A 27657-nucleotide genomic window follows, 5' to 3' on the forward strand; every position below is an offset into this window, starting at 1 on the left:
GTTAAATCCAAAAGGAGGAAGTTGAAATATTAGGTAAATATTTTGAAGGAAGTTCACCTTGTTTGAAAAGGAATGCCAGGTTCCTAACTGCTTTGATCAGAGGTTTTCACTGGAATCCTCAGAGGCTCCCGGGCAGGCCACGTGTTTTCAGCATTCTCCAGCCCTCGATGACCTCGCTCAGGTGTGTTGGGAGCTGGAACAGAATGAAAATGTGAAATACTTGGTTCTTTTTAATCGTTTCCTTCAGAGAACTTTCAGGTGAATTAGTAGAAACCAAGCTCTGTTTTTTGACGGATTTGAAATCACTGGAGTGCTGCAATATTGCAGTAAACTACAAGCAAACTGGCGAATTTTCATAGACTCCCAATTAAAAAGAAAAAAAAAAGCCAAACGTCGGAATAACCATCATTAAAACATCTGCAGAAGCACATGAAAGCCGTGACATTTTGTGTTTTCTGGAGATTAAATCCTTCATTTGGCCAAAAGCAACAAGGCAGAACTTTTAAAGCTGGATTTGTGTACAGACCAATGTAATAGGTCGTCAGCCAAGCATGAAGACAGCAAAGCAATTTCACCACTGTAATTGAATTCAGACTTCAGACCCAAAAGCCAATGAGGGGAAATAGTGCTCATATCTTTTGCCCTAAAATTACTTCTGTCTCTTTAACAGTGGACTCTACTACTGACCTGTGTATGACCCTATGGTTGGTACCTCCTTTTGACCATTATCGTGAGATATGATCAGTTCCTGCACAGAGCCCTGGTATATGTGGAACTAGCCTCAGATTTATTAAAGCCTGCAAGCCTTGACATTGTTTGTGGATGGAATTGATAGTGAAATAGTGAATGATTGAAGCAAATGTCACTTTGTACCAAAAAAAAAAAAAAAAAGCTTTGCATGGACTGACTATGGGAAAAGCAGCAGAAAAAACAGGTCTCAAAGCCAGAGGTGGGCAGAGAAGTCTAAAGCTATGTTCACATTAAAATATTGTTTCTTAGTTGAAAAGAAAAAGTACTTCACCCAAAACAAAACCAGGTAGTAGTTCAAAAACCCACTAAAGTACTGAGATAGTGCAGTCAGTTTTCTAAAACTTTCAAACATGCTGTTTATGGTAAATGGTGCATGGTTTTAAAAAATATTGTCATTTTATTCAACAAAAAAATAAGCACCTATTAGCACTGATCTGCAAATGACTGCGTAGTACTGATAGCTTGCTTATTTTAATGATGTAGCATTATTCATATTTCCACTGCCAAATGACCTTGCAATTCAGAGAATCCAGAAACATTCATTAGACAAATCATTTGATAAATTTACAGATTTGGAAGTATAATTAGAGCACAGAGGTTACCAGCAAAACCAAATTAAACTAAACGGAAAAAAGAATTAGCAACATAATGCTAATGGCTAAAAAGCTAATTTGTTTATTTTGTTCATTAATAAACTTGCACAAAATTAATAGTATTCTGAAGTACATATACTTCAACAAATACCATTAGTTTCTACCATCCTTCACTCACATAAAGCATTATCTGTAAATAAATAGCCAAATTTTTTTTTTTTTTAAACTTTGTTAGCATGTCCACGGGATGTGTTTAATGCGTAGGTGGCATTTCATGAGTTAAATAAACTTTCACTTCCATGGTCCAGTCTCAAAAATAGATTCAGATCAGCCAACCAGGGTTTCTGGGGTCAAAACCTAAGGAAACAATACCGTCAACTTGTGCGGAGGGGCTATCTACAGGCAAGTGGTTGAGAGGTGTCTGGAGGTGAGTACTATATGTTCATATATGTTCACATACTGAAGGGTGGCCCTCTAAACCACTTTTAAGGCATTCAGGGATTTATTTTGGAAATGGAGTGAGATGCATCACTACACTGATCACAGGGAAATGTAATCTCAGCGTTAGTCACTGGGTGGGTAGGTGTGTGTATATCCAACCCCAGTCTTTTTCAATTATACTGCTTTTGATGCCTTTCCCACATTTGAGGCTTTTATGTGAAATGAAGCACTGACCGCATTTTACTCAGGTTAAGCTGGATTTGATGCTTTAATGCAGCGAAAATTCCTTGGTAATCCAAACAGATTGTTCACATTTAATTTTAGAGTCTTACTTCACTTACTCACCTTCAGAGCTGTGCTGACTGGAGAGGGCACTGACAAAACTCATTCATTAATGGGTTTGTTGCTGAGGGGATTACAAACAAACTGCCTGCAGGTAGCTTTAGATACATAAGGTTAATTCTATGGATGCACACCCTAACAAACTGAGAACTGGACACTGTTCTGTTAAAAAACAAAAACAGGTTTACGGTCAGAAAGGAGGGGGTGGAGGGCAATGCCAAAGTTTGGTGCCTGAAATAGCTCCAAAATCCAAGTTAGAGGTGTGGGATCAAATTGGGGAAGATTCTTTTTAGACCATGCAGCACCCACATGTTTCTACAAGAGAATTTGAGTTGTCTAGTGTGCTAGATTAAACTTGGACGAAGTTATTAAATAAATACATATTCCAACTTTGTAATAATCAGCTTGAGGAAGGAGCCTTAAGTAAAACATTACAAAATGTTCCTGCACCTGTCAAGTATTTACACACCAGAGATCTATAGCCCCCAATAGTTAAGTAAAGCAGCTTATTGTTTTTTTATCTAAAAATGGAGATTCGACATATTTTCTGTAGGAAAACCTTGATGTTGGTTAAAGAAAATGGCCCTGAAAAGACCAATTTCCAAGAATTCTTTCAAGCACAATAACATAAAAACACCCAATTTACACTCAACTCTGTCCTACATTCTATTGTTCCCCAATATCACATTAACAACTATACATACCAAAAGATACTCAAGGCCTTCTAATAAGAAGGATATTTAATTTGGACCCTACAGCTCCATTGTGGAAATGACAGACACCAATGGACTCCAGCAAATGTAGGGCTTGCCTCATTTTTCTTTGATTGTTGTACAGTTTAATGTGGCAGTGCTTTGACACTACATTAAGTGGCTGGCCAAGTTCTGCAAGTAAAACAAATTAATTGCAGTGTTTACAATACAGCACCATCTTATTCACATTTTAATCAATTTTGGATGCATTTCTGCTACCTTTTTCCATTATTGTATTACACCACTGCACTCCCTCAAGTTTTGCACCAGTTCCAAGCCTGAATTTTGTAAATCTCTGCCGCCATCTTGTGTTCACGGGAATAAAACAGGACAAGCATATAAACCTGCTGCAAAGGATGAATATTAAAAAAGGACTGTATAACTTGTCTTCTACTGCTGTTTATTAACATCTTGTTTAGAGCGTATGCTGCGATGTTCAGCTTACTCCCGACAGTCTGCATCAGGCATATCATTGAGAACAGTGCTTTTATAATATTGAGGATTACACTCAGTAATGGGCTTCTATTCCTATAGTACAATCATGACTAGCGAATGCTTTGATTACCCTACTTGGCTGAAAGCATAAGATAGAAAAAGTATTTTCAGAAAACTATTACAAAGAGACAGTAGGGAAACAAAAACATTAATTTTCTCTCATAACGCCCAAAACGTCATGATTAAATTATGCCTGACTTTCTGATGGTGACACTAAAGTAGAAAATGCATGACAAAACCACTTTGGTGAACTTTATATACAGGCATATACATGTAAAAAGTGTTTATGCGTATATAATATATATAAAAAAAGTGTTCTTAAAATGTTTAAATAGTATTGGTATTGCACACAGTGATGAAGGAATTTCAAGAGGGAAGGGCTCTTGACTGTGGTGGCAATTTAGGGGCAGCTTTTAGGGCTTTCTGCGTCTGAAAAACAAACATTAAACATATGTATTAAAGTAAATTCCAAATCAAATCCTCTACTAAAAGAGACTACGAAAGAAGATGGGAAATTACTGTCAGGAACATAACATACTTAGGATATCCATGATGCTGATAACCGGGTCCCACTTTTGAGCCAGCCCTCATCTCCACTGCCACAGAGCACTAAAAAAAATCAAACAGGGCTTGAGTAATCAGAACGGATACCAAAAATATCCAGCAGCTACTGGCGGCAAACAAACAAAGGTAAATGCAAATTCATACGGAATACAACAAATTTTAAACCCTTGATAAAAAGAAGAAAAATGTGGCTACATTAAATTCACAAACATTTACACAAGGCATTATTTGTCATGAGAGTTGTATAAGCTCTGGGACAGGTGCCATTAATTTGTTCCTGACTTTATTTCATCATGAAACCTCCTGGGGGTAAAATGACAGATGTTGCATATCTCTTTATAGCAAAATGACAAGATGCTGATATAACACAGCTTACCGATTCAGACTGGCTGAAACTAAGTTTCATCTAACCAAAAGATTTAAGCACTTACTTCTTCAACAACCAGTCACGATGTAGAGATAAAACTATGATGCGGTCTTGGTTAAGAAGTGTAAAGACATTTGACCTAAGGGTGATGACACAGCCCCATGTCAGGGGGTCAGGGGTGGTATGAGTAATTTAACACGTATTATGTAAATTTCACAGCAAAAATCCCAAAAGACAGGGGTTTTCAGCCTTTTTGGACATTCACCCTTCAGTGTACACTTTATACCGGCGCCCCTCCACCCTCAGCACGGCACACTTTGGCCTTCACAGCGGCCCTCACAAATATAATTGAGTAACGCTCTCGGCGGGGTTGTGGATTCATCTGCTGAAACGTTGCAGATATATTATCTGCAGCCAATTTATATTCATATTTAGCAATAGCCATTTCTAAATAGTGAGCTAGAGAACAGTGCACAGCTGTTATAATCAGATACATCACATTCTCTCGAGCCAATCAAACTGTAGTTCATTTCCCACTGCAGCCACTCCCCTTAACTGTTTTCCAAATGAAGGCAGTGACCTCAGGGCTATTGGCTGAAAAAACGAATCCTTTTTAAAAACAGTATTTTATTTATTTATTTATTTATATATTTGAGTGTTAAGTTTAAAATCTCAACCTTGAGGCCCCTCCACATCGGATTAATATCATTCAGCTTTATGAAAAACGCCTTTGAGCCTGTTGATTTTAATCGTTTTTCATGTGACCCCTTTTAGTGCAGTGTTTCCACTTTGATATTTGTCTCTTGTTGCTATAGAAACATTTGTAAATGGTGAGTTTGGTGAGGAATGTGTTGTTTGATCTCCTGAGGACAACTAATCGTGTGTGTCTATGTACAGTAATATTTTCCCTTCGCTTGTAAATGTATCATTTGGGAGCAACAAGGTTTTGTTCCAGAAGCAAATGTTTACAGGGTGAATAAGCTCCTTCGTTTTGGGAATGTATTTAATGAGTTAGTGAACGCTGTAAATACAGCAATTACATACAGTAAACCAGCATTTAGCATTGTTTCTTTATCACTAAACAAGTGTTTATCTTACACAGGCATGTCAGCTCAATTCTACTCTCTCTGTGGCCATGGACGTGAATGGAACTCCCGAATTCTATGATTTGGATGTGTGCGTGAATACGTTTGGTAATATAGTGTATCAAACACCGCCTCCTTCTGCCGCTGCATAGGGAAGACTAAGTATTGGTTAGCACCTGTGTAATTGGTATACACCAGTATATTGGTAGACCACTCTGGCACCGTCAAAATGTTAAAGAACACCTGGCCTAAGTCGTTACAAATATCTATACATACTAAAACCAGAAAAGGGCAAACATAACAGCCCCTTACCCTAGTCTCCACATCAGTCCAGTCCCCATCCTTATTCTGCTCCTGGTTTGGGCCATTCTCAGATGATCTCCTCTTACGGCTTTTACAAAAGAAAAGACATGAAGAGTAGCTTAGTTCACCAAGATCTTTGTAAGTAAATGTCTTATAAAAGTGATATAATGTCATTGTATTCACCTTGGTGCAACAGGGGTTTCTTGTTTCAGTGTTTCAATATCAGTGAACTGAACTGCTTGTCCTCCTCCTCTAGTCTTGAATACTTCACCCTGAAAAGATATATAATAATCATTTAATTAGATAGGTCAAAGACATGGTCATTTTATGCCTTTTCTTCCAGATCATACATCTAAGGAGGCCAACCTTGATGAGCTTGGTCTGAATCTCTCCATCTGAGGCCACTTCCTGGTGTGTCAGCATGTACTTGTCACATTTAGAAAGGGCTTTCTCACTAGGAGCCGTCACCTTGATCGCGTTGGGGACATTGGGCTGCATGACCGTGTCCAGTTCCACATTGGTGAGTGGTTTATGATCCACCCACCTCTCAGCACCAGCCGAGTGCGAGCGCCGGTGCATAGGCCGAACGGGTGCCGCAGTCTGTACAACCAAAACAGATTCAAAGTCAGCAGCAGGGAGACCAGCTCATAGTTAGTGGGAGTTAGTGGGACTATTCTACTGAAGCAATGACTAAACATGCCACTGTTGTTGAAAAGACACAAGAGGAGCGTTAGTAATTGAATGCACATTTCTACAAAAATCTTAGTCAGTTCTGTTTACTACACACTGCTTTGGAAGGCTCCAGAAACAAGGCACAAAAGATCACATTGGTCAGTTTATTTGACTCAATTTATTTGTCTAAAGTGCAAAAACGAACAATGAAATGGAGCTTAATTTAGCAGCACATCAGTTCTCATTTTAATACACACCCCTACAGTGAGTGCTGCCATCAAAATATAAAAACATTTAAGAATAATGTTAAGCAGGGACTGGTTGTTAGCAGCGTCATGACAACTACCTACAACTACAGTAAGATACACCACTGACCCTGTAAACATTCTCCTCTAGGTCTAGATCTCTTGACTGGACGGGCACCTCACAGTCTCTGGCCCAGCACCTGCCTCTTCTCCTGCTAAGACCCTGAGCTCTGCTTATACTTTGGGGAGGAGAAGGGCTACCCTGCCTATCAGCCTGTGGCACTCGCTGCTCCCACTCAGAAATGCAGGAGGCCACAGACACACTCCTGGTACTGGGGGGAAGGGGAGCTGTCCTGACCACCTGCTGAGGAATGAATACAGGTGATTGGCAGGAATGGGGTGGCTGGAGATTGGTGTAAAGAAACCACACACAGAATCCAGTTAGTAAACACACACAGATTTAAAACACATTTTCAGAAAAGGGGTTAAAACCACTGAGACGAGATGATTACCAAAAACATTATGTACAAGGATTAATCACACAGAGGATAGCTGAAGGTGTGGCAGATGGATTAAGCTGTAGCAGTTTTGAAAGGCAAGCCAGGGAAACGTACAGGTATGGGTGAGGGAGAGGCTGATCTCTTCGCAGGGGCTCTGTCCTTCTCTCGGGAAGGTCGCTGGGGTTTATCTGGACGGTTTTCCGTCTTGTTCTCTGTGACAATGGCTTTGAGCTGCTTCAGCTTCTCATCCTTCACCCATAGCTTATTCTGCATCTCCAGCTCCTTGGCGTTTACACGCCTCTCCTACAAAGTAACACACAGTAAACTTCAAAACAAGCTCATTGGAAAATAAACACTAAGGAATAATGTTCCAGCACAGGGAACAAAATCTTATCAATAGGAAACTTGCAGGAAATTTTATTTTTCAAAATACCCTCAATTTCCCAATTACTGGAATACAAGGCAGAACCAGTAACCTTATTTGCATACTTTAATATGTTTTGCTGTAAATGATGAATTCCATCCATCACCTACACACAAAGTCCCCTGCCTCTTAAATATGCATAGTGATAAAAGCGACAGTTCACTAACTATTAACAGTTCTATTTTAACATATTAAAATAGATAATATAAAAATATGTAAAAATAAATATAATTTAAAATATAAGTGAAATCCAAGATGTTAAGTCATTTAACCAGCATTAAAAGCAGTCAGGGCAGCACAGTGTTGCAGTAGGAAGTGTCGCTGTCACTTGGAGGATGGGGGGTTCGAGACTCACTTCAGGTGACTGTGTGTGGGTTTCCTCCAGTATGGAGTCAAAATAGGGTCAAAAAGATTGAGTTTGTAAAACAATACTCACAAATGTAACGGACTTTGTAACTGTGTTTGAGCAACTACAGACACGTAAAACTAAACAACAACAAATGTGTAAAAAAAATAAATAAATAAAAACCCACCACAAGATTTGCATTTGTAAATCAAATGTCGTGAATGTGTGAATCAGTACCTTATCAAACGCCTTAAAATGTGCAAGAGCAAAGCTTTTTAAAAGGTTCCAAATGTGACCATGGGAGTTTTTGAATGAGGTGGAAAAAAAAAACCACACATTTGCGTTCTCTGCTGCGTGTGCGAATCTCTTTTTGCAGTTACGGATTTAAGACCCTGTTTTGACGGCCAATTGATGGACCAATAGGAAAGCTTTAGCTGGACCAATCAGATCACGAGATGTGTTTAACCAATCAGAACAATGATTTGTTGCTTTCAGCCATAGCGCTTTTCCACCAAAAGAACTCCGGTTCCGTTCCTAATTCTTGGAACCTTGGTTCTTTCCAGTGAACTGCAGCGGTTCTACAGGTTTAGAGGGGGAGCAGGAATACGTCATGAGCGGGGGACGCTGTGGCCGAATTCAGAGCCGTCCTGCTGACCTTGTGAACAGCGGAGAAATGTAACCAAGAGCTCAGAGCTCCAAATACAGTGTTATCGCCCAGTGGAGCTTGACGGGGTCATTTTTTTAGCTTTCCTATTGGTCCATCAATTGGCCGTCAAAACAGGGTCTTAAATCTGCAACTGCAAAAAGAGATTCACACACAGCAGAGAAGGCGAATGTGTGGATTTTTTCTACCTCATTCAAAAACTCCCACTGTCACATTTGGAACCTTGTGATTTTAAGTTATTATTATTATTGTTGTATTTTTAAATTTGTGCATTCCAATACATTTGTGGATTTTAGTTTTACGTGTCTGTAGTTGCTCAAACGCAGTTACAAAGTCCGTTACAATTGTGAGTATTGTTTTACAAACTCAAAATCTTTTTGACCGTTTTTTGACTCCATACTCCGGTTTCCTCCCACGGTCAAAAATGCTTGTAGGTGGATTGGCAACTAAAAAGTATCTGTGGGTGTGTGAGACCCTGCAAAGGTCTGGCGCCCCCTACAGGGTGTGTTCCTGCCTTGACTCTGGACCCATCTCAACCCTGAACTGGATAAGCGGTTACAGACAATGAATGAATTAATTAATAAAAGCAGTCGTTTATTAGTGACCATCAGAAGGACTATAACTGCAGAGACCCATGCATACACATTCCTACATAATCTGCAAAACGTCCTAAATTTAAAATCATTCACATAAAATGTTACTTTCATTTACCTCCGTGTTTTATACAAATCTAATACGATGTCAGTAAAGCATGAAGGTGTTCTGTAGATGATACTCACACACTCCTTCTGCCACCTGAGCTTTTCATCAGTGACAAAGCCTTGCATGCGGGCCTCCATGCGCTTCTTCTCTGAGAGTTCACGCTGCAGCCTCTGCTCCCTGGTCTCCAACTCATGCTGTAGGACACGCTTGTCTTCCTCATAAATATTGGTGGTTTTCTGCAAAATGTCAATCTGGACACACAAAGCAGCATTCAGCCACACTCTCCACATTGACCATGATGGCATTTCTGGTTAGAATCCCTGAGATTTACCTTGTACTCCAGCATCTTAGATTTTTTCTCCAGACGATCGATTTCATTTTTCTGGTTATGTATCATTTTGTCCTTCTCACCCAGTTTGCCCTGTTGATCATGAATAAAGTTCTCTTTGGAGATGAGTTTACCGTCCAGATCTTGAAGCATGGACTTCAACATATTGGCTGCGAAGAGATGGAAAACAAACAAACAAATTTACATTTGTATTCTCAAAAGACAAACTGCTAGGACAAATCACTGCATGAAAAACCGCCACATACCAGCTTTGTTGTACTCCCCAGTCAGCATCTGGCGGATCTTAAGCCTCTTTTCCAGGCACTCAATAACCCTGGGAAATGTGACATCATCAGCAGGGTCTGAGATCTCACAGGGAGGCAGTTGAGGTAAGCTTTGCAGCAACTGGCCCAGGGCTGAGGGAGGCTCTGGACAATAGACACACAAGATTTAGAAAACCGAAAGTGGCTCTGAACTGTTATAAACAGAGCCTTCTCATGGAAGTGAGAGCAATTGTGTGTCAGAGGTCAAGTAATACCTCCATCTACTGGGCCTCCACGTTCCTCTAGCCGACGGGACAGCTCCTCTTTGAAGGCCTGGTTGCGATGTCTGCGGCCTGCAGCAAACCCACAGATTGGCCGGTCAACAGGCCGGGCCACTTCCACCTCCTGAGTCATCTCAGCAAACCTCATTACCAACTAACAAGCGCACACACAGAAAAATGGCATTTGAAGCCACAAGGACATTGTTTATTTTATTGTAGAATGTATATTACATACACATTGCCTTACCATGGTTTCTTCATAATCATCTGCATTAGGGTTGACACAGACCACCATTCTGACTTTGCCTTCCCCATCAAAATAGTTTTTGAACAGGTGGGTCACTTTAGAGTCTCTGTAGGGGACCATCTGGAAAGAAAGTATGAAGTCACATGAACCTCTAAATAAACAAAGTAAATAAATAACTGAATAAATACCACGCATACCTTGTTTGTGCCACACATCTGATTTTCTCTCAGAACTTCTATACATGTTCGGAGAGTCATCAGAGACTGATTGATGTTGCCTAAACAGAGAAAAACAAAATTAGCAATTCTTGATTGTCTTTGTAAGAAAAAAGACCCAGGAACTCGAACAAGACCAAAGACAGCAGTGGGTGGCTAACCTGCTTCTCGAAGGCGGTTGCCCTCGGCACGGGTTCTGCTAGTGCGCTCACTGCCAGCCAGATCCACCAGACACAGCTGGCTCACGTTCACCTGGTTCTTATCCTGTAACAAATTTAAGCAAAGTTGGCCAAAAACTGAAAAGTACCACAATACACGTTTCACTGTAAAGTAACCATACTGAAAATTCGCCTACCTGAAGAACATTGTCTCCATCTGCATCCAGCGGTGCTTGCGCCAGTTTGACAATAAAAACACTGTGTGATCTGCTGGATTCTCGATTCAACTGTGTGTTTGCAATCCTGCGCTTCTTTTGACCTGCCGTTCATGGTGTACAATTTTAATAAAAGAGGGGGATGAAGGAAAAGAGAAAAAAAAACAACTTTGCATGAACCATAAAATACATTTCTACTCACCCCTCCAAAAGACTTCAAAAGCTTCCTCAGTTGACTTCACTTCAACCTCAGTGCACCCTGCTACATACATGTTGTGGTTTTGGTCTTCACGCAGAATTTTAGACTGCGGTGGTCTAAAAGAATTGAGGAGAATATCTCAACAATATTTCTTTTAGAAGTAAACAACAGGCACATGGGTAGCATTCCAGCCATTCTGCAATGTGCGACTAACTGCCAGTAAAACAGAAGCACAAAAAAGACTGACACAGATAAAAAAAAAAAAAAAAAAGCGCAAAATATCATCTACAAGCCCACATGTTAAAAGCACATACAAAAAAAGCACAACCTTAGACAAAGCATATGGACACCAAACAGCTAAAAAATAAAAAGAAGCACTGCTTGTAAGAACATCGACTATCTGCAGAAACATTGCACTGGTCACGTACATGAACTCAGTGTTGTGTCGCAGAGGAGTCCCTGTACCATTCCACCTAGCAAAGGAACAGAAAAATGCATCTGAGGCTACACTGTAACAGACACTATCAATATTCCGAGAGACCAAGCCTCATTTATGGCCATAACTTTGTGAGCCATGACCTCCATTTTGTTTACAGAAAATTTACATCTGTTTGCCTTTTTTCCTAACTTTCTGTTCACACAGACAAAAAAAATAAAACAGACAGAACATTAAACAAAAGAGAATATGGAATTAAGGAGACCAAAGTGGGCATACTTTGGCTTAATTGGGTCAAATGGAGCATCCTCCAGGAGATCGTAGATGTAGTTGTTGTATATTTCGATGTAAGAGACAAACACACTGTAGCTGCTATCCTCATCCACCCCTTCAGCTTTAGAGGAATCCTCTGGACTGATCATGTCAGCAAATTCAGGGTCAAGTTTTTGTCTGCAAAACAAGTACAATACGCAAACTGTTTATGACAAATAACTAAACCACACAAGGTCCAAATATACTCTCGTGCACAACAGATTTTTCCTCTACCTTGAAGATGGCGTCTTTGGCACAGATTGTTGACTCTCTCGCTTCTGTCGCTCCAAAAGAGCATCGACCTGATTTTGCACTTCCATGCCATTCTTATCGTCAGGTTTGAAAACCTACAAAATTTGCAGCAAGGGAGTCAACACGGAGCTGAACACACACCAACTTTACCAGATGAATAACACAAAAATTTGCTTACAAATCTCTTGGCCTGGAAAGGACCAATGCTGTTGAAAATCATGTCTAGTGAGCGAGGCAGAAGGCCACCTTGGCCTGGGGAACCAGTCATTGTGTAGGTTTTTCCACTTCCAGTGACACCATAGGTAAACAGAAGACCTAATTCAAAGAGAACAAACAAATTAAGTGTAAGAAAATATCTTTATAAATCCAACACATTACAAACAGATCCAGGCACTTACCATTTTTACAGTGAACCAGATCTTCCACAAGGGGTTTGGCAACATCGTCAAACAATTCCTTCTGGGTTGTTTTTAGTCCAAAAACTTTCTTGAAGGTATACTGAGTCTGCAGAATCATTTAAAAAAAGCACAATAAAAACCACAGTCAGATTCACTTATTAGCAATCACTCAAACCAACACTAGATCTTAAAGGCTAAGCACCACTTAATTGACCTCCATGAATATTTCACATTATTGTAGTTACTGACATATATAAGTATGAATTAAAATGAAAATAGCAGCTTAATTTGCTTTAAAACTGACAATTTTATTAAATTGACGGAAAAACCCGAGCTCGCTACGGAAAGTCTTCAACGCGACCGTGACGTCACTGGTGGACAACAGCTGAACAACGCCGCGGTAAAACACCGTTATGACTGACTGTTATGACAGTATCTAGCTAAATAGCCAACATTATTCATGACAATAGCCTAGCAATAAGATAAACTCAAATGTAGAGGTACCGTTATTCTTGTAAATGTGATCGAAGTCGAACCCGAATTCATCCGACACTATAAACCTCCGTAATGCAGCTACGTAGCTGAGTATAATCTGAGCCACCGAGTTTAGCGAGTCAAGCTAACGTTAACTAACACCAACTAAAACAGGCGAAGTAAGTGTACCCACTGTACATTGAATGATTGCAGCCAAAAACAACACACCTTTTCGTCATTTTGCATTAAATTAAGTGCAACTTCTAGAGTTGTTGTCCACCATCTACGTCACAGGCAAGACACCTATTAGAGTTTCCGGACACCGGTGTGGGGGGGGGGGGGGGGGGGGGCAACGTTCTTTTAAACCTTATTCCTTAAATTAGTAAGAAATAACATGTTTTCTGACTATCAATAAACAAAAGTTAGGAACTTAAATTCCACTGTATTTATTTGTTTGACACTTTCACAGAGCTGGTGCTTAACCTTTAAAAAACAAATTTGACAACATTTGACATGCTTAATACCCCATTTAAGCAACTGGCTTACGTCAAACTGTAATTGGCCCAAAAAAAATAGTTAATATTAGATTGGAACAATCAATACTGACAATACTGAAACACCGGTCAAAAAGCTTAGTCTTATTTATCATCATAGTATGCTGTTAAGAGTTACGTTATATTTCATAAACACAACACAAAAACTTTAAGAATCAAGAACAAAAAAGTACCAACCTCTTTAAATTCACCATTTCTGTTGGCTTTGAGACCATCAGGGGCATGAAGCTGGATAGTAGTATTGCTTATTACCTCTACACAACATTCTTCATCCTCTGAACCTAGTGGACGCACACGGCAGTACACCTGCCCAAGAACACTGTGACTTAGCCAACATTGTATTCAGTGTAGTATGTTCAATAATGTACCCCTGTACCTTTTATTTATTTATTTATTCATTCATTCATTTTATATATATATATATATATATATATATATATATATATATATATATATATATATATATATATATATATAAATAAATGTACCCTATGTAGTGAAGTTTATTAATAAACCCCAAAAACTTACCCCAACGGGGTCTTTCTGATTGTTCAATTGCTTTTTAGGAACTGGTCGGCGCGGGGTCTTGCCCTTTCTGAAATTAAGAGAAAATTAAACGTATTACATTACACTGGAATTAACAGAGCAAACATAACACAGGTAACTGTTTAAACAGATGAAGCATCTTCTCATTAGTTAAAATGAAGCAAACCCAATGTATTTCCCCATTCTTTCCAATAGAAAAATGGAATATGAAGAAAGAAGGTGAACAGTACTCTATTCTACTTTACTGTGTTTCACTGCATCTGCCCCCCACTCTCCCTCCCATATCTCAAAAAGGGGCTCAAATCTGACCCACAGAGAATGCCAGGTTTTTAAATAATAATATGGCATGACAAAGCATTTCTGGGCAGCTCTGTGGATCAAACCTTACCCAAACAAGGGTTTGAGTCAAGTTCAAGCCAACTTTTATTCACAGAAATCTTCAGACCCTAAGCTAGGTCAGGCTTGACAGATGTCAATTTAATCATAATGAGAGCCCATCAGAATTCTTGAGTTTTTATGAAAAACTAGGAAATTCATTCAGAACCATTTTAACATGATCAAATTTGACCAAACACAATGTGTGTTATTCATTGTGCTTTAACACAACACCGAACTGAGGAAAAAATGTCCATGTAAAAGAATAAGTTTAAAACGTACTGCAGGCAACATAGTGATAATATAGCCTACACTTCTATCAGTCAGTGTACTGAAATGACTGACCTAATACATTTAAAACGTTTTATTATTATTGTAGATGGCTAATTGGGCTGCTATATAAGGATTATTTGTGCGTTATATCTAAACTAACTCAAAATCCGTAATCAGAAGTAAAGCTAACCTGTATTCCTGGGAGCACACTGAATAACGTTAGCTAAAGCACACGGTTAGACGCTAAAATAAACAACGTAGCGATACTCCAACAACACCAGCGTGCCTCTAATAAACCCAGTGCCCTCTTTATTCACAGAATGGACATATAACTGTCTTTAACTAACGTTACAGCCATTTATATTAGCTATATGGCTGCTACTTGTCAATAACCGTAATCCAGTTCACCAAATAACCGACGAGCCACATAACGACGGAGACGCATTCCACTTAACCGTCGCTCCTGCAAGAGATTAACTTTACTACGATGTTCAACGACAAGAAACACATCATAAACCGAGAGCAATGACACTTTTCAGTATAGAAATTGTACTGAAACATAGTGGTTACTCACGTCGGTCGGATCATGGCGAGCTGTTTTTGTTTAACTTCGCTCAGCTTCGTCGTCTCCAACTTCGAATCTTCCCTCCGCCTTTAGCAAGAAACGGCTTTTTCAAATCTCACCAATCAGAGCGCAGAACAGGCGTCTCGACCTACAGGAAATCCCGCCCCCACGATGTACGTCATGTCCTGCTCATTGACACGCAGGCGCAGTCTCAATCAGCTCCTTGTTCCCTACTTAGTGCACTATATTTTGTACTACATAGTATACATAATTCATGCAGTCTTATAAATCTCTTCCAGTCACCCCCCCACCCACCCAAAAAAGCTCACCTCTGTTCTTCACGATGACATTATGAGACGTCATATTCAGGAAAAGAAATTTAGACGGTTTTATTTGTCCAATAACAATATTTGACAATTCTTTTAACTGTCTTCAAATAAGCTGTGAAATATAATGAACAGAGTTTTTTTTTCAATGGCAATAGAAAAACTATTCTATAATATTCAAATGCATTCTGTGCCCGAGAAACCAGTTTGAAGCACTCCAGATTGGAGGTTTGTCTTATGGGATACCTCTTGTGACTAGGTAGGTGAACTACAAACACACAGGAACTCAGTGATTTGCGATTAGCCCCGCTGCTCTTTCTACCCTCCACAGTTCACTTGTACTTTGAATGCTCCACCTTGGCATTACTGGTTCCTGTTTGAAAACTGCTTATTTATTTATTTAGGCAATAGCCATATAAATAAGGCGACCAGACGTCCTCTTTTACCCGGACATCTCCTCTTTTTTAGACTTAAAAAAATGTCCGGCCGGAATTTCACAAACGTCCGGATTTTGTTTTTTCTAGAGCTTACATAGAACTTCGAGAAGTTTCGTTCACAAACTAGTCCCGCCCTCCCCTACTCCGATTGGTTCGCTTGAGCGAGAAGGGGGCGTGGTGAAGTAGCCTAAAATCTTCTGATTGGACGGTCTGACTGTAGCGCTACCGTCGATTACCTTCTCTGTAAACATTTAATTGGTCAGTCTGCACGTCAGTAGTCCTTGTTTACGTCAGGCAAAGCTCATGTACCTACCCTCATCTCGAGCAGCTATGACGAAACGTAAATAAAAGTTCTCGGATGAATTAAAAAAGTAATTCCCATGTTTTGTGTGGCAAATAAAGGTGTAAAGGACCTAAAAGCACACATCGGTTCAGCTAAGCATACAACGGCAGCGAGGGGCGTGACCTCATTACCCCCCACCCCATATTGATGTTAGGCTATATTTCATTATACATGTTAAGTAAGGTGTTCTCCCCGTGTCTGTGTGGGTTTCCTCCGGGTGCTCCGGTTTCCTCCCACAGTCCAAAAACACACGTTGCAGGTGGATTGGCGACTCGGAAGTGTCCGTAGGTGTGAGTGTGTGAGTGAATGTGCGTGTGTGTGTGTTGCCCTGTGAAGGACTGGCGTCCCCTGCAGGGTGTATTCCCGCCTTGCGCCCGATGATTCCAGGTAGGCTCTGGACCCACCGCGACCCTAAATTGGATAAGCGGTTACAGATAATGGATGGATGGATGGATGGATGTTAAGTAAGTGCCATCTCCAGGGTGTATTCCCGCCTTGCGCCCAATGATTAAACGGTTACAGATAAATAATTTACTTAATATTCATTTATTTGCTTACAAAACTGTAATTCCAAAGTGTTGGGACAATATATTACATATGTTCCAAAATAAAATATAGCTGCAAGCAGTATTTGTAAGACAATTATTAATTTTAATACAGAAAAAACACCTAATTTGAACAGTACTGTTTTGTAAGTATACAAAAAGCACCAACATTTAGGTAACAAGCAGATTTTAGATAAAAACCCTCCACAATTTTAAAATATAGGAAGTCAATGACAGGGGGTTCAGCCAATTTACTTGACCAAAACAACTCTATGACAACTCGTCAGATAAAATATACCCAAATAAACTCTGTCCACTGAGCTTAGAATACACCCCGTGCCACAGCTACAAAACCTGAAGCGTGAGCATGTTCACCACTGTATTACATCAAATTATAATACCATTTACTAATAATAAGGTTTTCAATTTAAACACAAGTCCATGTGGAACTATAAATACAATGAAACATTTCATATTCATCAGTCAATATAATGTGAATTAAACATTAGGACACCGACATAAAATTAAATCTGTTTATTTTAACACACACAAAACTGTGCAAAATTATATATACAGTGAAGCCATTATATAATTTTACAAAAACTAAATAAAAATTAGTTATTAATATATGTGTAGATGTATGACATCGTTGTCTTAAGTGTGCAGTTAAACAAGTTAAAGATAAAATACACAATGAGAATTTTAAGGCACATTTTGTGAACATGGCCCAGACAAAGGCACTGTCTGGGATTTTACAGTGTAAATCCTCATTTCAGTTTCTGTCTTCATTAGGCTGGTTTTCCACCAAAAAGTAACATGCCTACATGAACAGAGTGCTGATGATACTTAGCATAAGCAATGCTATTGCTCACCATCTTCATCTTTAGATTAAAACACATCCCTGGCTACTGTAAATGAGAAGCTGCAGTACAACGTGACCTCCTCAGACCTCGATCCTTCCCGACGCTGATGGAGAAAAGTGCCCGACTGAAGATGAAGATTATACAAAGACTGAAGGCTGCAGAAAGCAATGCTGCACCCACCGTGTTGATAAAGTTAATGGGCTGTGAATGAGCCTGAAGCCACCGCTTCCGTAAGGTCATGTCCAGCTCAACTGCCGTCAGCTGGAGATACGTGCCAATGATTGCAAACACATGAAAGAGCTGGTGACTGTGCCCTGCGGAGAGTAGAGTGACAAAAATACCACAAATTAATGGACAACATTAACCACCTGCTGCTGTGTACACAGTTCTTAAATTCTGACATTTGGAAATTGCAAAGCACACCAATGTAATCAAAACTCCCAGGTGCGAGGCGTTCAGGTAGGTGTGTGGCGAACAGGAAGCCCGTGAGGAAGGCCAACACAGTATGCTGGTAGTGGACAGCAGTGGCTTCATTTACTGTGCAGCCCTCTCCAGCACAGAAGAAAATCTGCCAGATCAAAAAAAAATAATAATAATAATAATAATAATAAGTTTTCAAACTAAGAATAGTTGTTGACTGGAGACTTCTAGAAGGACTGCTGATCAAGGCTGGTCAAAGACGTCTTGTTAATTGATAGATTATTGGGTATAACGTTTTTAGTCACTCAGTCTTTTGTGGAATCCATCATCGGTTTTAAAAACAAGATATCTGGGTTCAACCTATTAGACTACAATGGGCTCTTATAGGTTCCCAGGGGCTTTTTTGGTAGCCCTTAATATAGTAATGTTCCACCTAAATGTATTTCTCTGTTAATAATGTTGTGTACATTTCTGTTTTGGCCTGCTAACTGCCCTTGTGTTTTGACTCTGGTCCATAATATGCCTGTAAAATTAAAAGGCTGGTATAAGGCCCTTTGTATTTCGTCTCTCTCCAATCAAAAACATTCATTCATTCATTATCTGTAAGCGCTTATCCAGTTCAGGGTTGAGGTGGGTCTGGAGCCTACCCGGAATCACTGGGCGCAAGGCAGGAACACACCCTGGAGGGTGCCCAAGTCCTTCCAATGAAAAACACATTTCCAAACCTGCAGCTTTACAGGAGAAAAATAAGACCTTCTTAACTTGTATTGGAAGTCAATGTAAAAAGATTCTGTTTTCAAGCATTTCTATTGGTCCATTTATCATGAAATTTTCACAAAACATTAAGGACAGCTGGGTGGCACGGTGGTGCAGCAGGTAGTGTCGCAGTCACACTCCACAGTCCTGGAGGTTGTGGGTTCGATTCCCGCGCCGGGTGACTGTCTGAGGTGTGTGGTGTGTTCTCCCTGTGTCCGCGTGGGTTTCCTCCGGGTGACTGTCTGAGGTGTGTGGTGTGTTCTCCCTGTGTCCGCGTGGGTTTCCTCCGGGTGACTGTCTGTGAGGAGTGTGGTGTGTTCTCCCTGTGTCCGCGTGGGTTTCCTCCGGGTGACTGTCTGTGAGGAGTGTGGTGTGTTCTCCCTGTGTCCGTGTGGGTTTCCTCCGGGTGCTCCGGTTTTCCCACAGTACAAAAACACACGTTGGTAGGTGGATTGGTGACTCAAAAGTGTCCATAGATGTGTGTGTGAGTGAATGTGTGTGTGTGTGTTGCCCTGTGAAGGACTGGTGCCCCCTCCAGGGTGTATTCCCGACTTGCGCCCAATGATCCCAGGTAGGCTCTGGACCCACCTCGACCCTGAACTGGATAAGGGTTACAGATAATGAATGAGTTCAAATGATGCAGTAAACGAAAAACCGGCAAAAATACAGATACGCGTTTCTCACTGGACAGTGACGATTTGAAACTCGTACAAAATATGATTAAAACAAAGTCTAAAAATGAGCTCAACTAACATTTTAAGAATCGCTGCTAATAAAATTTGCTAAATTAAGACTTTAAAATCATTAAAACATTAAAAAATTGAAATCGATTGTTAACCTCAGGATCCTGAATGTGTAAAATGTGTCCTTCCATGTATTTGCTTCTGATGCCTGTTGCAGCTTGAAGCATAAGTTTATTTTCAGTGACAGGGAACAATAAAATGTTATAAAATCTTATATTTTTATCAGACATCCATTTTTGGCATGAGTTGTGAGGAGTGGCAAGTAAACTCACCCGATAGAACAAAGGGATGTTGTCAAAGAAATATGGATATGTAAAGGCCACAATTCGTAGACTTTTGCTTAGCTTTGAACTAGATTTCAGAGTAGACCTGGAGGGGAAAAAAAAAGGTAGAACCATCTACAAAAAAGGCTACATATACAGTGCATTTAATATGGAATATAGTTGTACCTTATTCTTTTATAATTGTAGATTTTCAAATTATGTTCTTTTATTTTACACATTTTTATAATGAAAGATCAAAAACATCACCTCTCCTTTTGGGAAAAAAATACTTTTAGGTAACAATTGGATTTTAAAACTACTGTTTTACCTGTAAATGTACATTTACACTATTTGTACCTTTAGTGACCAATAATGCAACTTAACTGGAGAAAACAAGATGAGGGTTGGATAAAGATAAGCAATCTGGAGTGTGGATGACTGGATGAAATTTATGTTCAGTATTTTATCATGAATCTGCAGTGGCAGTAATTTCAGGTTCAGGTAACAAAATTTGATAGAATTCTTTCTTCAAAACTGTACTCACCTGGAGTAACAGGCCAGTCCCGTACAGAGGACAGAGTTGAGTGTGGCAGTAGGAATGTAGTAAATGTGGAAAGTGCTTTTGACCCATTTCTCGGGAAACACATAGGAGGCGTAGGTGAGAGCAGAACCTGGATATGCACAAACACCCAGACACAGTGTAGTAACATGAGTTTTTCGGGCCAGTTGTAAATGTTTTACAATCAAATACTCTACACAGAAAAGTCAAAACTATTGGTTTTAGTTCGTTTTACGCCTCCTGACCTAAACTGTAAAAGCTGAGCGCTCCGTAGTCGAAGAAGAAGCAGATGTGTCTCGCACGCTCTGACATGGTACTGAAGGTGTGGGCACAGCTGGAGGCCAGTGGGTACAAGCAGCAGGACAGCAGGAAGACCAAGAGAGGCCAGCAGTAGGAGTCTCGCCAATCCTCCTCCACAAGTACCATTAGCAGCTTCCAAAGGAAGAACCTAGGACAGCAGGCAAGTTCAAACTGGGAAGGTTCTATTACAAGGGTCGTTCCTTTTTCATTAAACACATTATTTGACCATTAATAGGGGGAATTTAAAATTAAATAATGGTCAAAAATACTTGAAGGCTACAATTTCATTGTGGTTATGTTCTGGTGTAAATAATGTGTATGAATATATAATCATTGACTAGATTTTGGCAATAATTCTCACACTTTCAGAGGAAGACCTACAGTGCCTGAGGTGAGTGCTTGATATGAAATGGATCATTGTCTCTGTCAGAGATTTACCATAGTTCTCCACAACTGGAAAATCATGTTCATCACAATGATTATTTCATCTAATTAGAAAACCTCAATAATATTTACTAATAGTATTTAGAATTAAACGATAAGCTTGAGAGGAAACACTACCATGTCGGCAGAAAGTGGGTCCAAATGTTAAGGGTTTCATTGGTTAGCTGGAAGAGACTAAGAACACAGTCTGTAGCTGAGCTGTATGGAGAGCGATACCCTGACATGATCCCATCTTCATGGAAGACCTGTGAAGAACAGGGGTTTTATTCATTTCAGTGGCTGCGTCATTCATTCATTCATTATCTGTAAGCGCTTATCCAATTCAGGGTCACAGTGGGTCCAGAGCCTACCTGGAATCATTGGGCGCAAGGCAGGAATACACCCTGGAGGGGGCGCCAGTCCTTCACAGGGCAACACAGACACACACACACACATTCACTCACACCTACGGACACTTTTGAGTCGCCAATACCACCTGCATCGTGTGTTTTTGGACTGTGGGAGGAAACCGGAGCACCCGGAGGAAACCCGGGGAGAACACACCAACTCCTCACAGACAGTCACCCGGAGCGGGAATCGAACCCACAACCTCCAGGCCCCTGGAGCTGTGTGACTGCGACACCTACCTGCTGCGCCACCGTGCCGCCCTGGCTGCGTCATATCATAAAAAAATTAACACCATTTAGTTTTTATACAAAACTAGACAAAAAAAAAAAAAAAGAAGCACCTAGAAGTTGACTATGGTGACAACAACACCAACACATTTTATAGATTCATTTTCAGTATGAAGTGCTATAGAGGGTAGTTTGAGAAACAAAATAAACAGTAGTAAACAAAAGGTAACAGACCACAAGCGTAACACTCCTTCATTAATTCATCTCCTGTTGCTGCTTCACCATAAAGGGTCACACTGAGTCTGGAGCTTCTCCAAAATCACTGGGTGCAAGTCAGGAACAGAACCTACACATGGAGTGTACAACACACACACCGAATCACTCACACACTCAACTGTGGGCACTATCACTCAGCCAGTCCACCATGATATGGGGTGACACGGTGGCGCAGCACAGAGTGTCACTGTCAAACAGCTCCAGGATCCTGGGGTTGGGGGCTCAAGTCCCGATCAGGGTAACTGTCTGAGGAGTTTGGTGTGTTTTTCTTGTGTCCGTGTGGAGCAGAGATGACTCAAAAAATGTGTCCGCAGGTGGGAGTGTGTGAGTGAATGAGTGTTTCGCCCCCTCCAGGGTGTGTTCCTGCCTTACCCAGACTCCGACCCACCGCAACCCTGAACTAGATTAGCATTTACAGACAATATATATATAATTGATTGGACAGTGGTGATATACTATATCACTGCATGGCCAGTGGAGTACATCACTGTGTACATCCTGTGACAGATTGGAACTTACTTTTGGAACTTGGTTGATGGTTAGACCCTGAGGCAGTTTGATAAGGCTCAGCATGATGAGGGTAATGATGACGACAATGAAGATAAAAGGCAGAAGCAGTCAAGACAGGCGTTCAAATCAGAGAGAACCTGCCATCTACTGAGGTCCAGTGTCCTTTTATTTTTCTTCTCCTGTTCCCTGGCTCTCTGGGGGAGCTGCACCTAGACAGACATAAGGTGAAGTTCTGAATAACGAGACTCTGAGGGGAATCCTAACCTCACACCAACAGGAAATAAAATCACTGCCCAAAAAAAAAAACATTCAGGACACAACTCATTTAAACAGATTTCAATAAAAAGCATGTCCTCAAATAATACTTAATATCAACAATACTCTATGGTACAGTGAGCGTGGACTACAGCCGACGTAAACATGTCCTTCTGAAAGCAATAAGGATCGTTAATGTTAAACCTAAGCTCACTGCCTTTGGTAAACATGTAAAACAAACCTGATTCTCCACCCCCCCCCTAAATATTCAAATATTCACAGACTGTTACTACACACTTTAGACTGAAAACCACTGTAGAATTATTAAACTTCCATCCTTTCCACTTTCACCCAAAGGATACATTTCCACTACCTGAAACGTACCAGTGACCACAAGCTCAGTAAACATCTGTAGATTATTAAACGTAGTGTGATGCTGTGTCTGTCCCACTCCGACCAAACAAACCACCACCATGACAATGATCCACCACGTAAATCATACCGTGAACAGCGTGAAAGGGGGCAAATGAAGTATAGGAACCCTGGTGAACTCCATTCTGTAAGTGTAGACCTACAGAGCACCTTTAAAATCATGAAGAGAGCTGATAAAATCAGCAATGAATGTAAAAACAAGGTCAGTGATGCAAATGTAAAGGCTGCTCTGTATGTATATACTCGTCATTTGGTTAAAGCTAGAATATGACTTGCCACTGTATGAGCACTGAAAAGTTAGTGTAAACACTAAACAAGCGGATGTTATCAAGTTTGAGTTGACTTTGCATGTTTGCCTGCACTTAATTAGGTCCTTGTTAAAGAAACATGGAAATACCAGTCAGACCATGCGATGGAACACGTAGCTTAGACACAATTTAGAGCCAGGGCCATGGCAAAAGACATCTTAAGGCCATGGTTTTATTCTTGGATTCACCCTCGTCTGCTTGTTGTCTCTTCACAGTCTTTGTTATTTTACAGCACATTTCATCTGCCTTGAGTGTTCAGGTCTATTGGGACTTCCATTAACCACCGCTTGCCTTTCTGAACCAACAAAACAAGTGTTGCAAACCAGAGTGTAGGCTAAATGTTGCTTTTAGACTTGTATGTTGTTCATTTCAGGAGCTAACCTGTGGGCTGTTCCAAAAAAAAAAAGCAGGATATCTTTATGAATTAGCCAGATAACTAAAGCCCAGAGTTGAGGACTGTAGACTGTAGGAGTGTGCCTCAGCTCTTTTCCCACGGGGCACATTTGACTTGAGGCTTAAGTAATCTGGCTAAACGGAGAAATGTTGCTTTATTGAGCACTCCCTTGGGATAGCCTTGTGTGGAACATTTATACAACATGAAAATGAAATCAAGTAAACAACTGAAGAGGCGTCACGAACTGGAATGGCCCCAGAAAGTAAGCGTTTGCCAGTTAAAGGAGAGTTTAACGCACGAATAAAACAAGAATGTCCGTCTCCACTGACAGGATTCTGAAAACTACAACATTGAAGCTGTTTAAAAACAACGTTAAAGTATTTCTCGAGGACTTATTGTGAGGAACATGCCTTTGAGTAGAGTTTAGGAGCTCGACTCACGGTTCAGAGGCTGGAGAGAGTGAGGCGTTGGCGCAGGAGGAGCTCCTCTGTAGCCCGCGGAGATGGAGATGTGCTGTGGGAAGTGAGTCGCTTCGGGGGAAAACATGCTTTTCTTTGTTTTCGTTGTCAGCTGTGGATCCCAGGCTGAATCTGATTGGCTAACGCGCTCATCATCACTGTGAATTCTATCTGTAGCCTTTTTTCATACAAGTCCCGCCCCCTGCGCTACCATTGGCTACAGTTCATAATACAGTACATAGGCTGCGTCCACAACCACACAACACTATACTATACTGTACTAGTCCTTCATCAGCGGACAGAGGGCGCTGTTTGCTGGATATTTTTGGTTGGATTACAGTCTGTAATTGTAGAAGTACAAAGTGCTCCTCTGTGATCAAGGGATGAAGTGAATCTATACTTCACTATACAATAATATACTACCCTATATCATGCTATACTTTGCTACACTATACTATACTATACTACACAACACTACTATAATATACTTTGTTATGGTAGACTATACTGCACTATGCTATACTGTGTATCACTAAGTGGTGTACTAATCATAGCATATTATGCATTCTGTGCTAATGCATGTTATTTATAATCCATACAATACATTCCATATGTTACTACTTATACTATACTATAATAATGAATGTTGTGTATATCCCATTCTATATTCTGCATACTACATTAAAGAAATATGGTGTACTATTCATACTTTACTATAATACTCACTTTACTGAATACTAAACTAATGCTTGTGGTGTACATTTCAGACTTTATTATTTATACCAAATCAAAGTTAAAGGAGCAACATGTAATACTGACACCAGGCGTTTAAAATCTGAACTATCCCAGTAAACAAGGAACGTCCCTGGACGTTCAAAATAGGTCTAAAAGTAGTCTGTCCATCAAGGACATATTTAAACGTCAATGGACGTTCAACATCCATCTTAATAAGTTAGTTATTAAGTGGTGACCAATAGATAACGTTAGTGGACGTCCAAAATGCGTCTAATAGTCGTCTTTTCAATGTCTGTGTTTGGATGTCTTTTCAACTATCATTTTCAACCTTAAGACAACGTTGATTAGACGGCAGTCATTACGTTATTTCAACGTTGAATCAACGGCTAAATGTTTACTGGGATAATACAGTTTCAAAACAGTGGAGAGAGCTGTTTAAGAACTTGGGCCATAATAGCTAAGAAGAATGTGCCATAATCAACATATTTACACAGAAAAGTGTTCATCATTTCACTAAAACATCTACCTACGCAAAAAAGTGAACGTGGCCACCATTCCCCTGCATTTACAAGCCTTTTCTTTCCATATCCACCTGAAATATTTAGATTTGACATGGCTGGTGTTACTTATCGATTTTACTTTTCAACATAAATGTCGTTTAGAAGGCCGATCTCATCCACAATTTTTGGAGTCAAACATTTTGTTCCACCTTACGTGTCGGTTTACAAGTCCTAATGGCGCTAATTGCCAGGTTCTTGAATTCTCTGTTCCACCTTAAGAGCCGAAGCTAGAGCTATAGCTTTTGAAACTTTTTGAAGGTACTCTTATTCCACTTTATCCGTTTAAAACACACAAACTAATTGTATGTGATGTCCCTAAACATTTAAATATTTAAGTGAAAATCAAATATATATAGAGCCACCTCCATTTTCCCTGCATTTAGAAGAATTAAATGAAATAAACCACATTAAAATTTAGACTAGACAAGGTTGGTGTTATTGTTATTTTAGAAGTCAGATCCTTGCTTCCTATTCACAAATTACGTATTTAATAATTACTTCCACTTTAAATAGGTCCATTTAAGAGTCTCCAGCTAGTTATTAAATACTCAATGGTAAACAGCTATGTGAAGCTAAAGCTAGCGCTAGGTTTATAAACAAAACTAGTTTTGAAAGACTTCTTATTTCCCATTTTTATCCATTTAAAACACACCCACAAGTGCACATCATGTCACTGAAACATCAACCTACTAGAGAAACGCTTATATTTGCTGTGTACTACAAAGCTTGATTTCTCCGTTCCACCTTAAATAGGTGAATACACGAGACTTTTGAAACACAATTCTTGCTCCTTTATTTGTTTAAACACACACACCACAGAGAAACACAAATGAATCTGTATCAAAATCTTTAAAAAAATGGTATTTACACATTTCAGTCATGTTTTATTCACCTTCTTTGTATAAAACACACAAAACACAGTCCAAACACCTTTCAAACGTTGTTATGCCACACTTTCTTTAAATAAAACATAAAACCTATGGCCTTTACTTATTTTAATCTTTTAGCTCTGGCTCTGTTCTGTAGCGTTGCTGCTTGTAAACTGCCTCCACTTTTCAAACACAAGGAATATACTTTAATTTTACTCCGTCTCTGTTCATGGAGATTTTTAAAAGGGCAATGGGGATTTATTGGGTTCTGTAAAATTTAACATTAACTCTGTTCACTTGGTCATTTAATGGCTTCAAGACACGGTAGACCTGGCCACACAGTGGACTGTAAAATGATTGGACAGAGGGTGGGATGACAGGTAAGACCTCGGAAGATGGGATCATAGGAGCTCCGCTCCAGACTGGGCACTTTTTAAGGAGAATATATTGCTTTAGCAAAGCTGTGAGAGGCAGCAGTGTTTTAGCTTTGATTGTTTCCTTAATCTATGATCACACACCCTGGACGAAGTACAGTAAATATCCTACAGATTGCTCCTTTAAGTTGACCTTCATTCTATTGCTTATTATTTTTTTACCTTTGTAAACATTTCACATGTTTGTAAATACAAAATATAAACACACTGATCAGAAAACAACTTAGAGAATTAGCAAATATTAAGAAGTCATTTCAATAGCTCTAGACACATTAAACACATGGTAGTACCAATATGACTAATGTTAACATCCAGCAGTCAAGCATTTTCACTGTATATCATGGGTGTTATGGTTCCTCAGTGCCTACAGGACAAAAAACTCAATGTCTGCACGATAAAAAACAGTTTGTCTTCACAGTGCTGTTGATGAAGGTATCTTTACTGACGTTCAGTTTGAATCATATCAGTCATGTGTAG

General features: G+C 39.9%; 2 protein-coding genes across 8 annotated transcripts; both read right to left on the minus strand.

Moving 5' to 3' along the window:
• Nucleotides 1-2783: 2783 nt before the first annotated feature.
• On the minus strand, nt 2784-15436 carry kif23 (kinesin family member 23). 6 transcript variants are annotated; one of them, XM_066685688.1, is made up of 24 exons: nt 15346-15436; nt 14106-14172; nt 13755-13883; nt 12550-12655; nt 12330-12466; nt 12134-12246; nt 11867-12037; nt 11580-11624; nt 11155-11267; nt 10935-11056; nt 10741-10843; nt 10562-10641; nt 10365-10484; nt 10112-10271; nt 9840-10001; nt 9577-9743; nt 9323-9496; nt 7224-7412; nt 6740-6970; nt 6059-6292; nt 5876-5964; nt 5702-5780; nt 3912-3982; nt 2784-3802 (listed from the first exon to the last, which is right to left on the minus strand). In XM_066685688.1, the coding sequence occupies exons 1-24, from the start codon at nt 15357-15359 to the stop codon at nt 3787-3789; spliced, it is 2892 nt and encodes a 963-aa protein (XP_066541785.1). In that variant the 5' UTR covers nt 15360-15436; the 3' UTR covers nt 2784-3786. The 6 variants fall into 6 exon arrangements, with proteins under 6 accessions (XP_066541785.1, XP_066541784.1, XP_066541783.1 ...); XM_066685687.1 differs by having other exon boundaries at nt 6740-6973; XM_066685686.1 differs by having other exon boundaries at nt 6740-7012.
• Nucleotides 15437-17506: 2070 nt separating this feature from the next.
• paqr5a (progestin and adipoQ receptor family member Va) lies at nt 17507-24718 on the minus strand. 2 transcript variants are annotated; one of them, XM_066685177.1, is made up of 9 exons: nt 24565-24718; nt 22745-22944; nt 22184-22295; nt 21453-21580; nt 20837-21039; nt 20577-20703; nt 20042-20138; nt 18274-18418; nt 17507-18164 (listed from the first exon to the last, which is right to left on the minus strand). In XM_066685177.1, the coding sequence occupies exons 4-9, from the start codon at nt 21557-21559 to the stop codon at nt 17893-17895; spliced, it is 951 nt and encodes a 316-aa protein (XP_066541274.1). In that variant the 5' UTR covers nt 21560-21580; nt 22184-22295; nt 22745-22944; nt 24565-24718; the 3' UTR covers nt 17507-17892. The 2 variants fall into 2 exon arrangements, with proteins under 2 accessions (XP_066541274.1, XP_066541273.1); XM_066685176.1 differs by lacking the exon at nt 22184-22295.
• Nucleotides 24719-27657: the final 2939 nt, after the last annotated feature.

The sequence above is a fragment of the Hoplias malabaricus genome, chromosome 11 (genome assembly GCF_029633855.1).
Source record: "Hoplias malabaricus isolate fHopMal1 chromosome 11, fHopMal1.hap1, whole genome shotgun sequence".
Lineage (NCBI taxonomy): Eukaryota > Metazoa > Chordata > Actinopteri > Characiformes > Erythrinidae > Hoplias > Hoplias malabaricus.